Source organism: Biomphalaria glabrata, chromosome 6 (genome assembly GCF_947242115.1).
Source record: "Biomphalaria glabrata chromosome 6, xgBioGlab47.1, whole genome shotgun sequence".
In the NCBI taxonomy this organism is placed as follows: domain Eukaryota; kingdom Metazoa; phylum Mollusca; class Gastropoda; family Planorbidae; genus Biomphalaria; species Biomphalaria glabrata.
The window spans coordinates 4918255-4941216 of record NC_074716.1 but is presented as its reverse complement, the minus strand read 5'-3'; the positions used below and the strand labels follow the sequence as shown (position 1 = coordinate 4941216).

The 22962-nt window shown below is 35.9% G+C and overlaps 1 protein-coding gene and 1 long non-coding RNA gene across 17 annotated transcripts in view; both read left to right on the top strand.

Annotated features, from left to right (window-relative positions):
• Nucleotides 1-22962, top strand: part of LOC106077258 (dystrophin-like) — a 331854-nt gene that overhangs the window by 74279 nt on the left and 234613 nt on the right. For 14 of the 15 annotated variants that reach the window (XM_056033067.1, XM_056033069.1, XM_056033060.1 and 11 more), the window contains 4 exons: nt 2986-3047; nt 4306-4398; nt 8391-8471; nt 17959-18051. In XM_056033067.1, coding sequence (XP_055889042.1) covers nt 2986-3047; nt 4306-4398; nt 8391-8471; nt 17959-18051 — 329 coding nt within the window. Of the gene's footprint in view, nt 1-2985; nt 3048-4305; nt 4399-8390; nt 8472-13913; nt 13933-17958; nt 18052-22962 lie in introns of those variants that run through there. The other variant, XM_056033074.1, reaches the window with a different exon arrangement.
• On the top strand, nt 20591-22957 carry LOC106078935 (uncharacterized). Of its 2 annotated transcripts, none has more exons than XR_008778568.1 (3): nt 20591-20743; nt 22037-22104; nt 22450-22957. It is a non-coding gene; the product is annotated as an uncharacterized LOC106078935 (long non-coding RNA). The 2 variants fall into 2 exon arrangements; XR_008778569.1 differs by having other exon boundaries at nt 20722-21054.

Here is a 22962-nt window from a genome sequence, read left to right as displayed (position 1 = left end):
CTTAACTGAATAGCATAGTAAACTTAAGAAACCAAACGAGGTTATTAAATAGGGCATAGAGTACCATGTTTTTTTTTTAAACCCAATTATCATCACTATCATTATCACAATCATCATCCCAATCATCATCATTTTCATCATCCCAATCATAATCACAATAATCATCACTAACATCATCACTTTCATCATCCCAATCATAATCACAATAATCATCACTAACATCATCACTTTCATCATCCCAATCATATACACAATTATCATCACTAACATCATCACTTTCATCATCCCAATCATAATCACAATAATCATCACTAACATCATCACTTTCACCATCCCAATCATAATCACAATAATCATCACTAACATCATCACTTTCATCATCCAATCATAATCACAATCTTCATCACTAACATCATCACTTTCATCATCCTAATCATAATCACAATAATCATCACTAACATCATCATTTTCATCATCCCAATCATAATCACAATTATCATCACTAACATCATCACTTTCATCATCCCAATCATACTCACAATAATCATCACTAACATCATCACAATCATCATCCCAATCATCATCCCAATAATCATCACTAACATCATCAGTTTCATCATCCCAATCATAATCACAATTATCATCACTAACATCATCACTTTCATCATCCCAATCATAATCACAATAATCATCACTAACATCATCCCAATCATAATCACAATCATCATCACTTTCATCATCCCAATCATAATCACAATAATCATCACCAACATCATCACTTATCATCCCAATCATAATCACAATAATCATCACTAACATCATCACTTTCATCATCCCAATCATATCACAATTATCATCACTAACATCATCACTTTCATCCTCCCAATCATAATCACAATAATCATCACTAACATCATCCCAATCATAATCACAATCATCATCACTTTCATCATCCCAATCATAATCACAATAATCATCCCGATCATCATCACAATCATCATCCCAATCATTATCACAATCTTCACCACAATCATAATCACAATCATCACAATCTTCATCATCATCATCACAATCATCATCACAATCATAATCACTATCATCATCACTATCATCATGTGAGTCAGGGAAGTGGGACGCGTAGGACGTAATTATCTTCTCGAGGAACATCTGATATTTATAAGATATGAATACGAGTCAAGAAATGGGAAGGTTTAGTCACTTGGTTTTGAAGGACTTGAGATCTCCACACTCTAGTTTGTAAAAGTCTGGATCTTGAATCCACTGCTCGCCAAGAGTTTTTGTTTGTTGAAGAACTCTATAAGGTTAAAGAATGGAGTGTCGCCGCTACTGCACGATCGTAAAGAGTCTCTTTAATATGGGGTTGATTGCACATGAGATAATAGTGAATTACTTGGCGTGGAAACTAAAGCTTTGACGTACATTTCTGATCTTTGGATAGAAAGCTTGAGCCAGTAGAGCAGGGGTTCTCAACCTGTGGGTCGCGACTTCCTTAGGGGTCGATTGACGATTTGCCAGGGGTCGCCTAAGACCATCGAAAATATGGATTGTTATTGACTTTTCTTCTATTGCTGTATATGTGTGTTTGGGGTGGGGGGGTCGCTGCAGAGTGGGAGAATGTAAAAAGGGGTCGCCGAGCTTAAAAGGTTGAGAACCGCTGCAGTAGAGAAAACGACAAAACTTATAGTTTCTAGCTTCCTAGACAAAATGAACAAATTGTGCGAAATATTCTAGTTCTCTCCCCTTTCAGTTCTTTTCTTCCCCCCACTGTCTTAGGAAGTCGCTGACAGACTCACTCTCTGAGTCAAATAGTTGTAGCCTGAGGTTAATTACCTTCAAAGAAGTGGAAAGACTTGGTTCCAGTATCACTTGTACACCTTGATCTCACCTGGTCTGCTTACCCGACTCCTCATGCTCATGCAACATCTGTAACACCTTTCTCACCTTGATTCAATATGGCTGAAACTGAATGTAGCCACTTTGTTATAGACCACGATACATTGCCATTGGATTGATTCAAATCGTCAAGGTCTGTAGTTTTCAGCCAGGGCGACCTAAAGTCATTCACCGGTATGGGTGCAGGAGTAGTCTTGTCACTAGTCCTGATCACTAGTCATACGTTCTTGAATACAGATGACTTATTTGAACACATAGAAAAAAAATATTACCGACAAGGTAATTTGTCTTACAACCTGTGCATTACACCAAACAAAACATTATAAATATAGAAAACAAAATATATGTGTTTACCACGGCTTCACTCAAACATTCAATTTGAAATGATGATATCAAAGGAATTGTTGTTAATGATTTGATTGCCTAGAGTTTTTTACTTTGTATATTTGCTTTTATATTCGGTGTCTTATATCGCCTTTGTGATGGGCATTGTAGCTTTCTTCTGAATGTTTCTCTTGAACAGTTGCCCTAATGGGATTTGTTTGTTATCAATGACCTTACTAGAAGCCTTTAGAATTTTACGAAGTTTATTTCTATTGTGAATGTACAGATTGCACAACTAACCAGTAATATTGAGACTTAAAATACTGTAGATATAACTGGTATAACATTCAAACCTTTTATTTTTTCGCTAACACCAAAGGAATTTTTGTTTAGTAATCGTTGCCCTTTTTTGCCGCTATAATTATTATTTGTAGTAATAATCATGGACTACAATAATAATAATGATCATGGATGACGTAATATCCATCGTATTAAGCTACGATGAACACTTGAAAAATATGTTCAAAAATTGTTCAGATATTCTATTGACAATTTACAATTTTAATACACACATAAATATGTCTTTGTTGTAATTATAACAGTGTACTATTTGAGAAGAACTAGAAGTCATTACAGGTTTGATTGGAGTTGAGCAGCTTGCAATAGGATTTTGGAACCCACAGAAAGTTATAAGTCTCAATGTTTTTTTTTGTTATTGACCTGTTGATATTTGTATTATAATTTCAGATGAGAGAGAAGATGTCCAGAAAAAGACTTTTACCAAATGGATCAATTCACAGCTGAGCAAGGTGTGTAGGTGGTGCTTGTGGTCTAAGAGTTAAGAAAGTTTAGTAGAAACAATTTCTACATTTAAAAAAAAAAAATATGCTTTGGTGTCAAGGGAAGCAACTGCGTAAATATTTAGGAAATGATCGCAATATTTGTTATTTCCCCGGCACAATGAATCATATGATATGTTTTTATTATCGAGTGTGAAATTTGTACATCAGTGGTGCTCCCCACAGGTCATTGTAACGCTCTTCAACAGAAGCGTAATAGATATTCATTAAAATACATTCGAATGCATGTATGGAACTACGCAAAAATAATCTCCCCATCCCCGTTTTACACTTAGCGATTCATGGTACAGATGTAAAGTTTAACGAGGATGTCATGTGGCCAGCACAACGACCAGTCGCCTTTACGTTTCCCCAGGAGATCGATCATTATAGCTAGGTTAAAGATTTAAAGATTCCGAAATTAAAAATTACATGATTCGATCCCAACACCCCTCAGCTAGGAAACAAAGCGCTGTACCAGAAGATGTCACTAGACCAATGCGTATTGTGTCTGTGTGTGTTAGTTAGTCACAAGTCTCTGTTTAGGACGGACGATGGTACAGGAGGAAGTAAGGTGCTGACTCTTCAGAGAAATGTATTATTTATTGACTTTTTGTTTTAGGAATATTTTTTACAATACGATTGAATTTAATGCATTTAAAACTGAGGGTTTGTGCTGGCCCAACCAGAGATTTGGAAGAAATTACGAGCATTTAAAAAAAAAAAAAGTTTATCTAAGGGAAGAAATCGCAAAGTGCTGATACCTATCTGAAAATTACAGTGTTTATCTCCCTTTCTTCTCTATCTATAACAAATATAAATCAATTAGTGCTAAATAATTAACTGATTGTTTATTTTTGGATTGATTCGTGTATATTGACTATAAATAATTATGCAAAATTTCAACTTGATCAAAACATAAAAAAAAAAAAGGAATAAATCCTTCGCTCTTGTATTGAGTCCCTAAAGGTAATCTAGAAACCGACGGAACATAGCTCGACCATTCTGGTTGATTGCATGTCCACATTCTTGCTTGCTTGGTTTTATTTATTTATTTATTTATTTATTTATTTATTTATTTATTTATTTATTTATTTATTTATTTATTTATTTATTTATTTATTTATTTATTAATGTTAGACCCAGAGAAACAGAGAAAAAAAAAGTGTTTAGGAAAAGAAAATTTCGTGCATTATGTAGGTTTCACCAATTGTTTCCTTTTTTACAGGCGAAACGAGCGACCATCACTGACCTATTCACAGACCTTCGAGATGGTGAGCGTCTGCTTTCGTTACTGGAAGTACTCGCTGGACTTAGTCTTGTAAGACTTTTTTTTTTTTTTTGTGTTACAAAATATTTAAGGGTAGGTGCATTAGGTCGTGTCAACGTAAAACTTACCTAAAACACTGATTCATCTAAAACACTGATTCATCTAAAACACTTCATCTAAAACACTGATTCATCTAAAACACTGAGTCATCTAAAAACGGATTCATCTTAAACACTGATTCATCTAAAACACTCATCTAAAAACGGATTCATCTAAAACACTGATTCATCTAAAACACTGATTCATCTAAAACACTGATTCATCTAAAAAACGGATTCATCTAGAACACTGATTCATATAAAAAACGGATTCATCTAGAACACTGATTCATCTAAAAAAACGGATTCATCTAGAACACTGATTCATATAAAAAACGGATTCATCTAAAACACTGATTCATATAAAAACGGATTCATCTAAAACACTGATTCATCTAAAACACTGATTCATCTAAAACACTGATTCATCTAAAAACGGATTCATCTAAAACACTGATTCATCGCATTCACCTGAACAATTGGGAAACGAAAAAAAAAAAGTACAGTTCCCTTTTCAGACCTTGTGGTCTATAGGGCAGTTGGTGCAAAGATGACCTTTACATCATTGGGGAACGTATGGTAAAAATTTAAAGAACGACGTCATTGCTAACTAACAGTCGACTATCCAGATAGAGCAATTATACAAGAGAATAACAAAACAAGCAAAAACTTAAAATAAAAAATAAAAAAAAAGATTATATAAGGAAAAGTACTGCACATTTACAGCCACATCCACATGTCTCAATACTGTAAGATTTATTCCCTTTTCTATATCAAACACTATAAATTACGTATTATTAATTAAATATTTTATTGGTTCCTTTTTTTTTAAATTTTATTCACTCTTTTTTTGTTAAGGACAATGAATAATCATGCAAATTTTCAACTTAACCCGAAAATTGAAGAAGGAGAAATAACGTACATAACATTTGTATCAGACAGACAGACAGGCTGAATGAGTGAATGTAAGCTTTTTAAAATCCGGGACATTTGTGTATGTAAGAAGGGGCACAAAGAGTGCTACTCACAATAATATCCTGGCTATGTTCTCTAGTTGTCTCCCCTCATTACACAAACTTGAACAACATTGTGAGATTAATACATAATGAAAATCCGAATTGGAAATGCCACAACTATTCAATATAACCAGTGATTAAAGAACTAATTGAGTTTATCTAGGGATTACAGATTTATCTTCTTTCATTGCTAGTCTATTTCAATGTTTATTTTTTTTATATCAGGCTAAAATTATTAGTATTAAGGCTAATATATTCTTATTTTAGACTAGCCACACATACCTAGCCTTCGTAACACTAGCTTATCTCAATGTGAAGCCAACAGCCAGTGTTTACGGTCTGATTTAACTTCGATTGAAGTTTACAGATTGATACACAAAACCAACTTACCATCGGTCGAAGTTAATAGAGTTGTGTTTGAATCTTTTTACCTTCTTTGAATCTAGCAGTTCTTTATATTAAGTTACATTGATTTATTTCGAACTGACCTCTATGTAAGAGGCTAATTCACTCTCACTTGTGGCTATCGCTTCTCTATCTTTTGATAAGTTTTTATAAACTCTACCGTAATATCAAATGTTAATTGTCAAGGAATATCTGTTTCTAATCTGCTCATAATAAACACCTTACATCGTGTGTTGTTTGAAGATCTTCTTGATGTAAACGTATCTTTGAATCAAGATTGATCCACTGAATGTTAATCTCGTAGCGAGGGATTTGGGGCCCCGGGGGCTTGACCATTTTAGAGGCCTCTGCATTTTGGCATTCGACATGAGATAGTGTACTTAATAAATATATACATGACCAAATTCTAATTGGTTCAGTATACAAGTAAAATTAACAAAAAAATAATCAATAAGACTCTTATTAATGAATAATTCCGTTGTTTATTCGGGAGATAATGCGCAAGTGACAAATCTCATTTTATATCGCCTCATGTCGTGCGTTCTGGGCAGCAGAGACATCTATAACATCATCTAGATCAGTGGTTCCCAAACTTTTTTGTCTCGTAGACCCCTTGGCATGTTTTCTGACTTTCGGTAGACCCCCTACTTAACTTGTATTGAATTTTGCAAATTCATCAAAACATTTTTAAAACAAATTTCTAACTGCAGTGAGTTAAAGAATGAAAAAATAATTTAAAGCTACAAATAGGGTTATAGAGATCTGTCTATTTTTTTAAATTACAAAATTTAAATTTAATCTAATTAAAATAATTTATATTTATTACTGGAATCACCAAGCACATTGGAAATGTTTTTGTTATCTTTTTTTTTTTTGCACATCTTTTATCCGTTGCTACGGATATTATGTTTCATGTAGCAATTTGTTGTTCTATGAAGTAGTCCTAAAACATTAAATAGTAATCAATTAATTAATTAATTAGCCTTATGTATCATTGTAAAAGTTTTCGCAAAGAGCTGTTTTGATCTTTCACGTGTGGCTCAAATATTGGGTACGCAGAACTGTTTTCACTAATAGGGGAAGGGGTGAAGGTGAGTACCTAGTGAGTACCTAAACCAGTCAGCTTTGGGCAGGAAGGGCTCATTAGCCTTGGCTTGCAGCCCACCAAGCAGAAGGAAAATTGAATTGAAACTGTGCTGCATTGCAACTATACCCGAACATGGGAAAGGTTTCGTGGGTCAACCCTGTTAAAAATAAGGAGCCGGCGACCTTTAGGCAGTTTGCAGCACACAGGGCTACACCCTGTCAGAGTCTGTTCACCGCTGATCCTAAACTGTATATATGTCGTTTGGAAAGAATTACAAAAGAAGCTTTTAATTTTTTAACTCATGTCACAGATGTGACCTTAAACTGTACTGTTGGTTAAAGAAATTCATTCAATAATATCAGATGTAGATTTGTGTAAAACAGTTATTTAAAACTACAAAGGAAGATAAAATCAATGTTGTACCTTTAGCATTTTTCTTTTTTTTTTTTTGCTATATGTAAAGAGATTTTGTAAGACGCTCACAAACTATTATCTTCTCTATATGGTGTCGAAGAGAGAGTTTGTGGGTCTATTCTGATCTTTGAGTGTTTGAATGTTTTTCAAATCTTTATGTATTTTGTCAGGGTGCAGGCATTGTCTCAAATGATCCTTCAGCATAATTGATTTCAAATCGGTATAAAAAAGTCACTTATGGCAACCGCTAGTATGACAAGGAAGAAATAAAGACCAATTTTAAATAATCAGCTCTGTACAGTCTACATTTTTTTTTTAAACATTGGTTGCATGTCGATAAAATGAAGCTAGTTAAATAAGTATTTAAATTAGATACAACAATATTTCGTTTGAAAAGCAGGATAAATATTTAAAGAATTAACTCGGGTACAAATAATATATTAGTGTATGAAAGAATTACAATAATTTTAAGTTAAAATTAAAGTCACGACCTGTTTAAATGAAATCTATTATCGTAGACCCCCGTGGACATCTCATAGACCCCCAATTTATGTTTTCCCTTTCGTAGACCCCTTGGAAGTCTTCGTAGACCCCTGGGGGTCTATATGGACCACTTTGGGAATCACTGATCTAGATCAATGCTGTCTAGTATATGACTCCACGGGAATAGCAAGATTACATGGCAGTGGCGTAATATTTAATATTTAATGTAAAGAAAGATTAAGACATTCATTTGGGGCTCCCAGGGAGGGGGGGACTTTTGAATTTGGACCCCTCTCCCCAACCCTAGCTACGCCCCTGCCTGGTTCAATGATTAAGCATTCTTAAAGTGTATGACCTGCTTTTCTTACATTCCATCTTCTCAGCAAATTGATTTTTGTTCTCTCTTTACTTGCTTGTAATATTTATTTATTTAATTTGTGTGTGTGTGTGTGTGAATACATGGCTTGCTTTCAGTTTTTACCTGTTCGATCATATAAACACACACACATATATATAAACATGTTCCATCTTTCATTCCAGAAACCAGAAAAAGGGAGATTACGCGTCCATCACATCAACAACTTGAACAGGGCGCTGGAAGTTTTGGAGAACAACTTTTATGTAAGTATTGTCCTCGGGGCGCTAGGGCGGTGACGGAGTTGGATCGAACACGGAGGGAGGGGGGGAGGGAACACCAATACTGAAGCTCATACACCCCAGTTAATTCATCTTACCACTGTTGTGGCAAGGCATTCAAGATGGTCAAGATTTAAAAGGCTGCGGGTGGAACCATTTCGTATTTACTTATTTTGTAATTGGTGTGGGGTATAGATGTGTGCGGGGTATAGATGTGTGCGGGGTATATGTGGGAAAATACGGTAGTGGTATTGCTGAAAGTCTGAATATGCTGCTGAGCTCTCTAAACGCAACACGGACGACCTTCTTCCCTCTCTTTATTTCACGAAAGAGATTGGACCATAGCGCACTGAGCATGCACTAACGTGAAAGGTGCGCTTTACAACCATGATTTAAAACTAGTCTGATAGATCTAGATGTAAACGTAGTATTCCACTTCAGAAGCACTGTGGTCCCGTGTGTTGGCTGTTCCACACACACCTGCCTACTTAGCCACACACTTGCATACTAAGCCACACACCTGCCTACTTAGCCACTCACCTGCCTACTTAGCCACACATCTGCCTACTTAGCCACACACCTGCATACTTAGCCACACACCTGCCTACTTAGCCACACACATGCCTACTTAGCCACACGCCTGCCTACTTAGCCACACACGTCATATCTAACAGACTTTATTTGGATGCGTTCGATTTTTTTCCTCTCTATTTCCTGGCTTATGAACAAGGGTTGTTTTTTATTCTACATATCTTATATCAAGTCACTCCGTCTGTCTGTCTGTCTGGGAGGATTCTTTTACACGTTTATTTTTCACTCACTTCCCATTCTCGGATCAAGTTCAAATTTTGAACAAATGTTCATTCTCAAAAACAAAACATACATCAATATAAAAAAACAACAACAACCAATCAGTCATTCAATTAGTGGCAAATATTAAGATTTGTAAAAATATTTTGCTGGTTTAATTCTTTTTTTTTTTATTCATGCACCTTCTGTGGTTGAGTTTTCTCCCTGTCTAGAATTATATAAGTTTTTATTTCTTCCTATTCCTTAAGTAATATATAAGACAAGATCTGTCTTAAAGAACTGAGTTGCTCATTCTGTTTAAGTTTCCCTGCCAGCATGCCTTGTTTCTGTAGACTAAGCAGATATGGATCATTCCGTTTTTTGAGGCTACATGTAGATGTTCTATGAACTGCTTTAAACATTCACTACTTGTCTAGATATGCATGCAAAGGAGACCAAAAAAATGTTCATAAAATTCAATGTATTTGCATATAATAAATGTGTATACATTGTTGTATGTCGAATATTTCTTACATAGATAAAGTAAAAAAAAAAAGATTGTCTTTAAAAATATCAAACATTTTGGTGTCTACTATGTTTCAACGTCTAGATTTACTTTCGTATGTGGTTTACCAGAAGCATACATTCATCTCATGCTAATAATATCAGTAGCTGTTGATTATTTTCCTTTTTTTTTTTTTTCATATGTATGAGAGTTAATGGTTATATTCGAAGGGGGGGGGGGGAGGTGTTGATTAGAAATGGGGTATTGGTAGAGACTTAATCATTACTGACTTTATATATATATATATATATATATATATATATATATATATATATGCACAAATTGTAAGACAAATTTCTTTACGGATAATAAAGATTATTATTATTATTAAAAAAAAAGGAAAAAAAAATGTCATTCCAAAACTTACTGTTTATTTAAACATTTCATCCATAAATAGTCGAATGAAAGGGGAGGTTATTTATAAAAGAATGCAGGCATTTGTTATTCTGTTTACAAAATCTGGGAAAATGTTTATGACATTTTTACAATTTTAACGTTAGAAAAAAACACAGGAAAGCATTTTCTATTTCAAGTTGAACTTCTATTTCCACAGTATCTCAGTATAGTGAAGTGGGAACGGTCTAGAGTCGCTGTGTAGTAGAGCACAAGTTTACCTTTTAAAACGCTTACATAGTTACAATATATTATGCCAATCTATGCTTCCATCTATGCTACCAATATACATATAACATAGATTAGGAATGACTAAATTAAATCTAAGCCAAGATGATCAATTTTTAGCTATCCCTTAGTCTGTTGGACCGTTGGGGCACCAGGCAAGATTTGTCGACCGTCTTTCTCCATTCCTCCCTTTTTTTTTGCCTTGTTTTGAACCTCTCTCAATGGCAGGCCGTCCATTCTTTAATGTTGTTCTCCCATCGCTTTTTCTGTCTGCCTCTTCTTCTTTTCCTGGCACTGTTCCCTGAAGGAAGGTCTTTGCGAGCCCCGTAGATCTTGTAATGTGGCCATAGGTTTTAAGCTTTCGTCTTTTTACAATAGTTAGCAGGTCGTAATGGGCTCTGATCGCTGCAGTAACCCTGTCTCTGATTTCTTGGTTTGTGATGCGGTCTTTGAATGTGATGTCTAGGATCCTTCTGTAGCATCTCAATTCCATCGCTAGGATCCTCCTCTCTAGCTCTGCATTCAACATGATCAATTAGAACTGATTTAAAATGCTGGACATCATACCAAATGCAGATTGTACCCAGGCGTGATCTTAGTCGTATCGCCTACGCCCCTGCAGTTTTGTTTTTTTTTTGTTCTGGGGGTAGGGTAGGCAGAGGCTCAAGCCATAACACCCACGAGTCGATGTGATCATTATCTCAGCAGTTTAATAAAAAGCAGTACATACATTTATTCCTTGCTTTGAAAAGTTTGGTGAGAATTTTTGGAAATTAGTCTAGAGGCGAGGAATGTTCATCTTTCCTTGTCTTTTATTACCTTCATAATTCCGATGAACGAAGTATCTAGTGGCTAGCGAACAAGAAATCAGGTCAATTCTAGAACTGGTCTCAGAATGACATTCTTGAAATACTTGTAAGGAGCTCCGAAATAACTTGCTTGATTTACAGGCATGAGGTATAAAACTAAGGCATTTACCATTATATGTTTTAAAAGCACTAAAGCGATCGAGATTTGGCCGACTCGGAGATCAGGGTGTGGTGTTCAATCACGTGGTCATTGAAACTACTGAAATAAAATATATATGGTATTTATCAGAGTCAGAGATACTGTGGATGAACATTAAAGGGACGAACGTAACTGTAGACTTGACGAGTTCCTGGGTGAGTTCTTTGATCCCATGAACATAACTGTAGACTTGACGAGTTCCTGAGTGAGTTCTTTGATCCCATGAACATAACTGTAGACTTGACGAGTTCCTGGGTGAGTTCTTTGATCCCATGAACGTAACTGTAGACTTGACGAGTTCCTGGGTGAGTTCTTTGATCCCATGAACGTAATTGTAGACTTGACGAGTTCCTGAGTGAGTTCTTTGATCCCATGAACATAACTGTAGACTTGACGAGTTCCTCAGTCAGTTCTTTGATCCCATGAACGTAACTGTAGACTTGACGAGTTCCTCAGTCAGTTCTTTGATCCCATGAACGTAACTGAAGACTTGACGAGTTCCTCAGTCAGTTCTTTGATCCCATGAACGTAACTGAAGACTTGACGAGTTCCTCAGTCAGTTCTATGACCACATGAACAAAAGCAAATTTAAAGACATCAGTCGTAAAATCATTGCAGCGTTTTTTACGTGAGATCCTTAACTAGCAGAGGAAGATGCTTCAAGATTAGATTCTGAGGTGAATCTGTTTCAACCCATCTCAAGACTAGCTATGGATATGAAACTGTCTCAAACCATCCTCAAGACTAGCTTTTTAGATAAATCTTTCTCAACACATCTCAATACTAGCTTCTTAGATAAATCTTTCTCAAGACATCTCAAGACTAGCTTCTTAGATGAATCTTTCTCAACACATCTCAAGACTAGCTTTTTACATAAATCTTTCTCAACACATCTCAAGACTAGCTTCTTAGATAAATCTTTCCCGAAACATCTCAAGATTAGCTTCTTAGATAAATCTTTCCCGAAACATCTCAAGATTAGCTTCTTAGATAAATCTTTCTCAACACATCTCAAGACTAGCCTCTTAGATAAATCTTTCTCAACACATCTCAAGACTAGCTTCTTAGATGAATCTTTCTCAAGGCATCGCAAGACTAGTTTCTTAGATAAATCTTTCTCAAGACATTTGAAGACTAGCTTCTTAGATAAATCTTTCTCAAGACATCTGAAGACTAGCTTCTTAGATAAATCTTTCTCGAGACATCTCAAGACTAGCTTCTTAAATAAATCTTTCTCAACACATCTCAAGACTAGCTTCTTAGATAAGCTTTCTCAGCACATCTCAGAACTAGCTTCTTAGATAATCTTTCTCAGCACATCTCAGGACTAGCTGCTGAAATAAAAGTGTCTCAACCCATCTCAAGACCAGCTGCGGATATGAAACTGTCTCAACCCATCTCAAGACCAGCTGCGGATATGAAACTGTCTCAACCCATCTCAAGACCAGCTGCGGATATGAAACTGTCTCAACCCACCACAAGACCAGCTGCGGATATGAAACTGATATGAAACTGTCTCAACCCATCTCAAGACCAGCTTCGGATATGAAACTGTCTGAACCCATCTCAAGACCAGCTGCGGATATGAAACTGTCTGAACCCATCTCAAGACCAGCTGCGGATATGAAACAGTCTCAACCCATCTCAAGACCAGCTGCGGATATGAAACTGTCTCAACCCATCTCTCAAACCCACTGTAGCTCACGGAACATTTGAAGGAACTCAAGTTTCTACCTGGATACAATGATAATAGTCCCGTGTCGATGTCAGTGCTTACGTTATGTATTAAAGTAAAAAAAAAATACATGATGGAAGCACATTGTCTAAACAGTTGTGTTGTGATTATCCTTGACACTTGTATCTACTCATGTCTTGCTGTGAAATTAACGCGTCACTTTTTTTTTTCTTTTTTTCTTTTTCAAATCTTACACAAAATATTTTTCCATCTCTCCCCAAGCAACAGGTGACCCCCTCCCCCCATTTCCATTACCTCCCTTTCCATTACCTCCCTTTCCTTTGTTAATGTGAAATATTTTTTTTTAAAAGATGCGATAAGACAGTTTTTTTGAGGAGGGGGAAATCTCTGCAGGGACAGGGGGGAATGATGTATTTTTTTGTTGTTTATTTATGTTTTATTTTCCCAGATAAAAAAAAAAGGTGTCTTAAGTTTCTGTTGTATCAATTCACCTTTAAGACTCGGCGTGTTTACTGGGTGCTGTGCTTGATGAAAACAAAAAATGTAACAGTTTTAGTGATAGTTTTTTATAAATGTGTTTTGTGCCGTGCGCGTCTTAGGTAGGCTGTGTGTCTGTGTGGTAGTCAACTGTCCATCCGAATACTTGGTCTTGTTCAGAGGTATCAGATACTATACTAACGTAGCAGTTCGACAGAAAGATACAGAATGAGACTGGCCAGTTAAACACAGTTCAGGATAGAACTGTGTAAACTGGCAACAAGCAGACCGTGAGTGTCAGTGTTCTCTTCTTAATAAAGGAGTCCGTTTCTCATCGTTAAGTTACAGTTTTGTTTTTTTAAATTGATTTTACATAAGCGCAAGTTTCATGCTTACAGCGTGCTTAGTGGGCTGTTGTCCAATCTCTTTTGTGGATCAGTGTGTGGAGGGGGGGGGGAGAAGTTTTCCGTGCTGCCTTTAGGCGCTGAACAAACTCTGCTCGAGTCGGGGTTCGAACTCGAGGCCCCTTGTTAGGTGCAGTATATCTCTCAATACGAGTAAATTATCTATGTATATGCATTATTATCTTCAGCACGTGACGGACACTCTTAATTACCCATGTACATGTATGCCTGTTATTACCTAAGCATTACTAATAAACATGACAGTCTGCCAGGTGTTGCGCTATTAGCATAGCATGGCGAGCTTTCATCATTAGTAGCTCCACGCGCCCGTTGTATTTATTTTTACGTGGCTTTTCTCTTTTCTATGAATGTTTTTGAATGTTTAAAAATGTTTATGAATTTTTAAGAATGTTTATGAATGTTTAAGAATGTTTGTGAATGATTATTACTTAAAAAATATATGTTTAGACTATTATATATACACATATTTATATATAATTTATGTGTGCAGGTGTGCACCTATTGTAAAACTCATGGTTAAGGGCACCATCAAGTGGGTTTAAGTATCTTGTCCGGTTGTCAAAGGAATATGATACAATATAAATACTTCCACTGTGTACTTTAATGACTGTACTATATCATTTCTTATCATTTCTAAAGGAGGACACTCAATAAAATCTTTTTAATCTAAAAGATCACCGTGAATGGACGATCCCCTGAACGTAGTAGGCCATTTTACCACAGTATCAAATTCCGCATCACTTTTTATGGAAGCTAATAACCGTCTGGATATGGCCATTTGTGCTTTTGGACGCTTTCAAGTAAGAGTGTAGCAGAATAAACCGCACCGCCAACCTACACAAAAACAGTGTCTACCAAATAGTGGTTCTCTCAACACCTTGTATATGGATCTGAGTCATGGGTACTATACAGGAAGCAATAAAGACTTCTTGAACGCTGTCCCCAAAGATGTCTACGCTCTATCATTGTCATTTGAAGGCAAGACCGCACTATAAACAGAGATAGTCTTTGGAATGCCGGTAATGACAGTGTTGTTTTCTATCGTTGACTTATAGCACCAGATTGCAAATAAACAACTATACCGACGTAGTCGTGTTATATTTTAAATTATAGAACTTAAAATAATTTGAATACGCTTCTTTCGTGAACAAAACTAAATATAACTTTTTATTTTAGTATAGACAAAAACTTGAAATGAAATCAACTGATATTTAAACAGATCTAACTCACTACAAAAACACGTCTTTACTATCTGGTATCCTGGAGTCGTCTCTCGTTCTTAACATAGATTATATCAGAGCCGCTTATATTGCATCATTCTACATGAGTAACAATTAATAAAATCTAACTCACTATAAAAACACGTCTTTACACTGTGGTATCCTGGAGTCATCTCTCGTTCTTAACGTAGCTTATGTCAGAGGCGCTTATCTCGCATCATTCTACACGAGTAACAATTAATGCTCCCTTTCTTCATAATCACTTAGGACCATAAAAGACAGTGCGATATCGACATTCACGGCTGGGAAGCTCTAGCTTTCGATCGTTCCTCGTGGCGTGGAGATGTGAGTCTCGAAGTCTCGAGATTTGAAGCAAGAAGAGTGGCCAGGGTGAAAGAGCGCCGAACCAACAAAAAGCCGAGAGAAGAAGCAGGCCTATCTGCAACTGACCAAACCTACCCATACCACGTATGCGGCCGGCTTTTTAAAGCGAGGATTGGACTTTACAGTCAACTTCGATTCCATAGGAACAGACAGTATAAACCAGTACAGAGGACTCTTTGTAGTTCGACGCTGGGCAGGGCACCCATCCCGAATTTGAGACGACCGTATGCCAAAGGCAATCTTTTCTGTGAGCTGAAAGGTGGTCGGCGTAACAGCATTGCCCCTCGGAAATGCTTTATAGACCAGTTTAGGCGCCAGCTTGCTTTAAGTAACATAGTAGAGAGTATCTGTCTGAACGAGACAGCTGGAGATTTCTTACAAAGGCCGCGGGATACACATTTGAGGCCAAAAGAAAATCATCCACTGCCGAGGACAGACATAAACAGTGAAAAGAGGACCACCGGCGGACAACGGGTATGTCTGCGTTGCATGTGGCAAAATATGTAGGCCGAGGCTGGGACTGCGTATTCACGTGAAATACTTCAGTCTTCATTTATCTTCGGACTCAAAGACATGCCCATCTTGACCATCTAGTGTAGTTATCAAGACCAATGGAATGGAAACTTTATGGAATGTTGATACGAAAAGTAAATAAATAAATCGATAACTTAATTTTCTTAATCGCAGACATCTTGCAAAGAAATCTTTAAGACTGATAATTGTTATTTGATAATTTTAGATCAATTTTATCACTTTTCCTAACAGCCCTATTCTATTAAGACGCTGCTGTAATAATCCATCCCTCTCTCTCTCTGTGTGTGTTCACTTTGATCAACCATCTCTCCTGTCGGTCTGTCGTGTTTGCAGGTTTTCCTGTCACTCGTAGAAAAACCCAGAGCATGTTTATTTGCCGCGAGGAGGTGTGAGTGCCAAATGCAGCACAATTTCAGGGGAAGTTAACCCAAGACAACTCTAATTTTTTCTTTTATTTCCCCTTTCCCTTTCCGAAACGAATTTTAACTCCACTTAAGAAATCTGCTCAGAAGAATCGGAACTTTTTGTCAGATTGCATTTCTTTCTATTGAAGTGGACTTTCGATGATAGGGCCTGTCCTTTCAACTTTAGATAATCCAGGTTTAGACTAATCTAAGTTTCGCTCAAATGTATGCAGTGAGAAGCTATTTAAATAAAGCAAATCCTAAAAAAAAAAAAAATATTGGTGTTTGTAAAGTTGTCTTTTTTTTTTCGATATTGACTGGATTATAATAGATTCTGATCTTGCAAGTTTCGCTGTGTGGATACGTTGACTGTGGATAGTTGCAGAAATATTTGTTCGACACCTTTAATTGTGCAGGCGAATAAAAGTTATTCATGAGGATTAAATATACCGGATTTGTTTTCGATACCTGGACTTACCTTCTTTACAGAGGGCGAGACAACTTCCTTGTCTGTATGTGAATCTATTTAGAATTGGAAGAATCTAACTCCATATGTCGATCAAAGGTTTAACTTTTTGAAACAATGAATACTTTTTTTAAAAGTCTCAAAACTAAAAATATGTGATTATCTCTGCACTTCATGTTTGCACCCTTACAGTAAAATATAACCATGCACCTTACATGAGTATCATTACTCTAAAATATATATTATTAATGTATTTTTGTTGTTACTCACGAAAAGGATATATAATTTTATTTTTATTCTTAGGGTTCACTTTAGGTTGATGTCATAATTTGGCTTGATACTATATAACAATTGATCACTCAGGCTACTCCCGATTGTTCGTGCTTCTCAGGGCCCCTTCCAGACCAGCGCCCCCCCTCCCCCCCCCCATCTCTGTCAACGACCCTTGGCTTGCCATGAGCACATCGCAGAGGGCAGTTTTGTCCACGTCTAGCCGCGCCTTTAATTGGACTGCATATCTACGTAAAATACTGCACTCCTAATAAATTTTTGGCACCGAAGACAAGCCTTACATATATCAATTAATTGTACACTACCTTTTAATCCAGAGGAGTATACTGTAATGTATCAGGTTGATCTCATCATCTGCCAATTGACTTTCGTCGTATGGGTGTTGTGACAGTTCGTGTGACCAAATCCCTCCACTTTTCCTGGTCAGCAGATTTTCTTAGTAGGATATCAAGAGAGAGGCCGGTCCATTCTTGTACATTTGTCCAGCCAGCTTTTCTTCGGAAGACCCCTTCTTCGTTTATATTGTAAATGTAATCCTAACTAGTTCAATCTGGTTTAGACTCTAAATGTTGTGTATTGTATTGTTTCTCAGATCAAGCTGGTCAACATTAGCAGCAACGACATTGTGGATGGAAACCCGAAATTGACTCTCGGTCTTGTCTGGAGTATAATATTACATTGGCAGGTAAGAGAATCAACTTCTTATGGGGGATTGGGGGGAGGAATGGAGACGGAGGGATGAACGTGGTGAAGTTTAGTTTCGAACATTAGAAAGAACAAAAGCGAAAGGAAATACTGACACTTCTGCAAAAAGAGGGTTATGGGTTAAAAGATGTAACACATAGAATGTAATACTTAGAATGTAACACGTAGAATGTAACACATAGAATGTAAGACGTAGAATGTAACACGTAGAATGTAACACGTAGAATGTAACACATAGAATGTAACACGTAGAATGTAACACGTAGAATGTAACACGTAGAATGTAACACATAGAATGTAACACATAGAATGTAACACGTAGAATGTAACACGTAGAATGTAACACATAGAATGTAATACGTAGAATGTAACACGTAGAATGTAACACGTAGAGTGTAAAACTTGGAGTGTCACACGCGAGGGAAAAGAAGAAGAACTATGAAGAGGTAGATTGTAGAATATTTCTTCTTCTTAAACTTTCAGGTAGAGTTCAGCCTTCGGATCTCTAGGCCAGCAAAAGTGAACAAGAGCTCGCTCTCACCGGCCTGAATGAGAACAGTGTACACTGTACTGTCTGACGGGTGGGTCAGACTCGCGGCAAGAGACCGCGTACACTAAGACCCCCGCCATTTTCCTTTTCTATACCAGGCTAACTGTGTGGGGCACGCCATTTATGTAACGGCCCTTTGAGGAACAGCGCCTGGATTGTGACAAGGTTGTGGGAGCTTTTTTTACAACAGTGCATTGAGGATGCTCTCGCACCCCCTTAGGCACCCCCACGGGAGTCCTGTTACACCAGAAGAGATTGTGGAGACAAAAAAAAACAACAAGTCAATGGTCAAAGCAAAATAATTTGTTGTACCTAGGTGCAGGACTGGAAATTCATGTTTTTAATTTATACTAATGAAAAATAAAGACACACATTACGAAACAAACAAGTAATTGAACTCTGCATTAGTAGAAGAAGCAGAACATCAAACGTTACATGTTACATCCATCAGTCAGACATCACGTGACTCCTGCTGTTACCTACAAATCCCATAAAAAAAACAACATCTATTTATTTATGGAGTCAATACAGACTTGATGCCAAAAGACATTAACTTAAAAAGATTTAAAACAACATATTGTGTGTATTTTTGCGAAAGTAGCCAAGGATTTCGTTCATAAAACATGTTTGCTTTGAACTAAAGCCTTCTGTGTATGTGCAAGTTAACACAATATGAACAAGTAAGCAAGCCAACTACGTGTATGTTTTGATAAAGAAATCAATATTTAATATTGTTTATTTAATATTTCTAAACAGAAAAAAACAATAAAACCCATGAGCACTAAAAAAATAAATTGTGACAGCCATAAACTTGGCATTTCCAGAAAGTGACTTGAACAAAAAGAATGTCATTCATGGTTTGAACTCAGTTTCACTTCAACTGACGCTTAGAATCTATTTGAAGAGAATCTGTTGACGCACATTTAGCATCGCTTAGTTTATCTTATCTTATCTTATACTAGACATATGTTACCCGCGACCCGCGGGTATTTATTTGCGCATTACTGTCGATATAGTCACTGTTTTGTAAACAATTAAACGAAATAATAATGTAATAAGTAAAGCGAATGTGTCAATGTAAAAATAGTGTGAATGAAGCTATCAAATCAAAATAGCTAATAGGCTTAAATCCATTTTTTAAAATTAAAACATTTGCTTTTGAATAATCTAGTGGATTGGATTTATATGTATGTTAAACGTAGCTAATGATCCTTTCACGTTATTTCTCTTTCGCTACGAAAATAAAATTAGTTTTGCGAAAATGGTTTAGGCCTACCCGAAGTCGATACATTCTTATCTATTAAAAACGAAAAGAGCGATAGCTTTGTTCAATAAATGGGATTATAAAGTGAACAATTAAACGAAATAATTTTTAGTACGCGATTCATGAATGAATATAGATCTAGGCCTATCTCAACTCGGCTTCGCAGCTTTCGTAAGCGAATGTAGCTTTAGAAAACCAAATTTGAATGTTTATTTGATCAAAATATGAAATGAATGGACTTTAATTAATATATTTATGTGTTAAAGTATAAAACTATCTGTGCGAAGAGAAGTTTTATCATCTTAGAGTTTTAGATCTAGGGATGGGATTATAAAGTAAACAATTAAACGAAATAATTTTTAGTACGCGATTCATGAATGAATATAGATCTAGGCCTTTAACTCGGCTTCGCAGCTTTCGTAGATGAATGTAGCTTTAGAAAACCAAATTTGAATGTTTATTTGATCAAAATATGAAATGAATGGACTTTAATTAATATATTTATGTGTTTAAGTATAAAACTATCTGTGCGAAGAGAAGTTTTATCATCTTAGAGTTGAATTAGAGTTTTAGATCTAGGGATGGGATTATTAAGTAAACAATTAAACGAATTAATTTTTAGTACGCGATTCATTACGGTCATAGACTATATATTACATGGACTGCCTACTCTACGCACTAAGCCTATATTCTTCAATAAACAAGTCCCGTTCACGGAGGCGTCCTTGGTTGCGTGGTAAATTGACTTCCGGTAGATTTTTTTTTACTATATAAAGAAACCATTCCCGAAGATTTTTACCATCACTTTTACAGCAAATCATGAATGAAAACTGAATTGTTAAAGAAGATGTTACAGAGGTAAGTGTGCACAAATCAATTTCTGACTTAGATCTATAACTGTAAAGCTTTATAGCTGATTTTCTTAGCCAATATAGACTAATTAGCCAAGCCTGTATTTCGTGTATTTTCTTGTTTACGACATTGATTGAATTGAAGTTCTTGTGAGAGCATAGCCTATATATACATATATAAACCAAATAGTAAGACTTGTTCAGAAGGATAACCCGGTGCATTTAGATCTATATATGCTCTTACTATAATAGGCTAAAATGACCTTTCGTTTATAAGTTTTAAAAAAGTCATATATTATGTGTAGGCCTAAAGTAAAGGTAATAAATCTAGATGTAAAATTTTCTCCGAGTTGAAAAATGTAAGAAACGTATGTTTGGCATTTAGATGGTGTCGATGATAAAATAGAAAAAGTACATTCTGTGATGTTTTATGGCAAGTTATTATATCACAGTGCAGGACAGGCCACTGTCCTGTTGCCTCATGTTTCTCACGCCACTCACGGCTATGGCCAAATTTCGAATCCCGGTGCCCCCGTGCCTCATATTCTGTTTGACTGCCCCAGACTTGCTGATCTCCATCTCAACAGGTCAGAGAAACCAAAAATTCTCGATCTGTATGGTGACATATATGCACTACGCAATACAGCAGGGTTTCTGTCCAGGGCTTTTGCAAGAGAAGATTTGAGCCTCTCAAGCCCTCACTCAAATGGAGTTTGATGATGTTGACTTTTTATGCCCTTTTTTCTGTCTTGGTGAGAGTTATTGTAAGACTGAACTATTGACCTGCAGCTGTCGAAGTATTGACTAGCCTTTGTAATCATGACTGCGAATGGTAGTGAGAGCCACATCGTCGTCAAACATCAGTTCCCTAATCAGGATATGTCGTCTCCTCGTTTTGGTCAAGCCAGTTTAAGAAGCCTTCCATCCGATCTACTGTGGATATATACTCCATCTTCCAAGGCACTATGAGAGTACTGACGAAACAATTCCGAATAGTGTTGATGGCAAAAACCCATCCTTGTTTTACCCTGCTCTTGATAGATAATACCGGTACCTAAAAGTCTTAGAGGAAGAACTGTCAAACTTTACAGTTCCTATCATGTGAAGCTGACAGTAGTTTCAATAGCTTATTTGGACAGACAATTTTCACTAGTAAAAACCACTTCTGCTTAGTGTGAGCCTATTGCTAAATGAAATTCATATTTCTATTACTTTCTACTCAAGTCACCCAAGAGAAATTTTATTTAAAGTGAAAACTTTTTATAATGCATTTTTCGTTTGTTTTGTTTTTTTATTAAAGGAGCATACTACTTCCAAAAACCTGATTTGATTGTCACTAACTTTCAAATTGAAAGGGATCTACTAAAAGTGAGATTTTTTTTTTACTTTCTGCAATAACATTGTGTTATCAATACATGTATCACTTTTAATTACTTGTAATTGTGAAATAATAGGTAAAAAATCTCCTTAAGTACATGTTATATTTAATCCTATGCATAAAATTTATTTACATTAAAAAAAATAATTAAAGCAGGCCTAATTGTAGAGAAAAAATTATTTCTTGTGATTGCATTGAAATCAGCTTTAAAGATGCTGTCCATTGTTGTAACATAAAGTAGTCTTACATTTTTTATTAGCAAATATATATATATTTGTAACATATATTTATAACATGTCTAAACTAGTTTGAATTTCTTTTCTTTTTTTTTTCAGCTGCTCATGAATTTTGAGATTTTACAGCAAATAGAGGAACAAATTTTATCTGCTTCCACTTAGCCAAACAGCATGGAAATGTGCTATTGTAATGAGTAGAAGATATTTGTCATTTAGAGTATCATGCGTCATTGACTAATGAAAACAAAATGCAACAGCAAATTATCAGTCAGCACATTTCAAGATGAGGAAAAGAACAGTATAAGCTACATTCATTGATGCATTATTTATACAAAAATGTATAGTCAACCAAGTCATCAATCCATTTTTTTATGAAGCCAGTTACAGTTACCATGAAAGGATGAAATTTCAGATAATATTCTGTTTGTTTTATGAAATGAGAATAGGCCTACATCAGAAATTGAAATGGTCATCTTCAGTATTTAATGTTTCATCTAAAAATGATAATTATATTAATACATATTTGATGTACAAACAAATGAAAACCATTCAAACACTTTTTTTTTGTGAAGTATAGAGGATTAAACTTGTAAGTGTCTGAACAATACTACA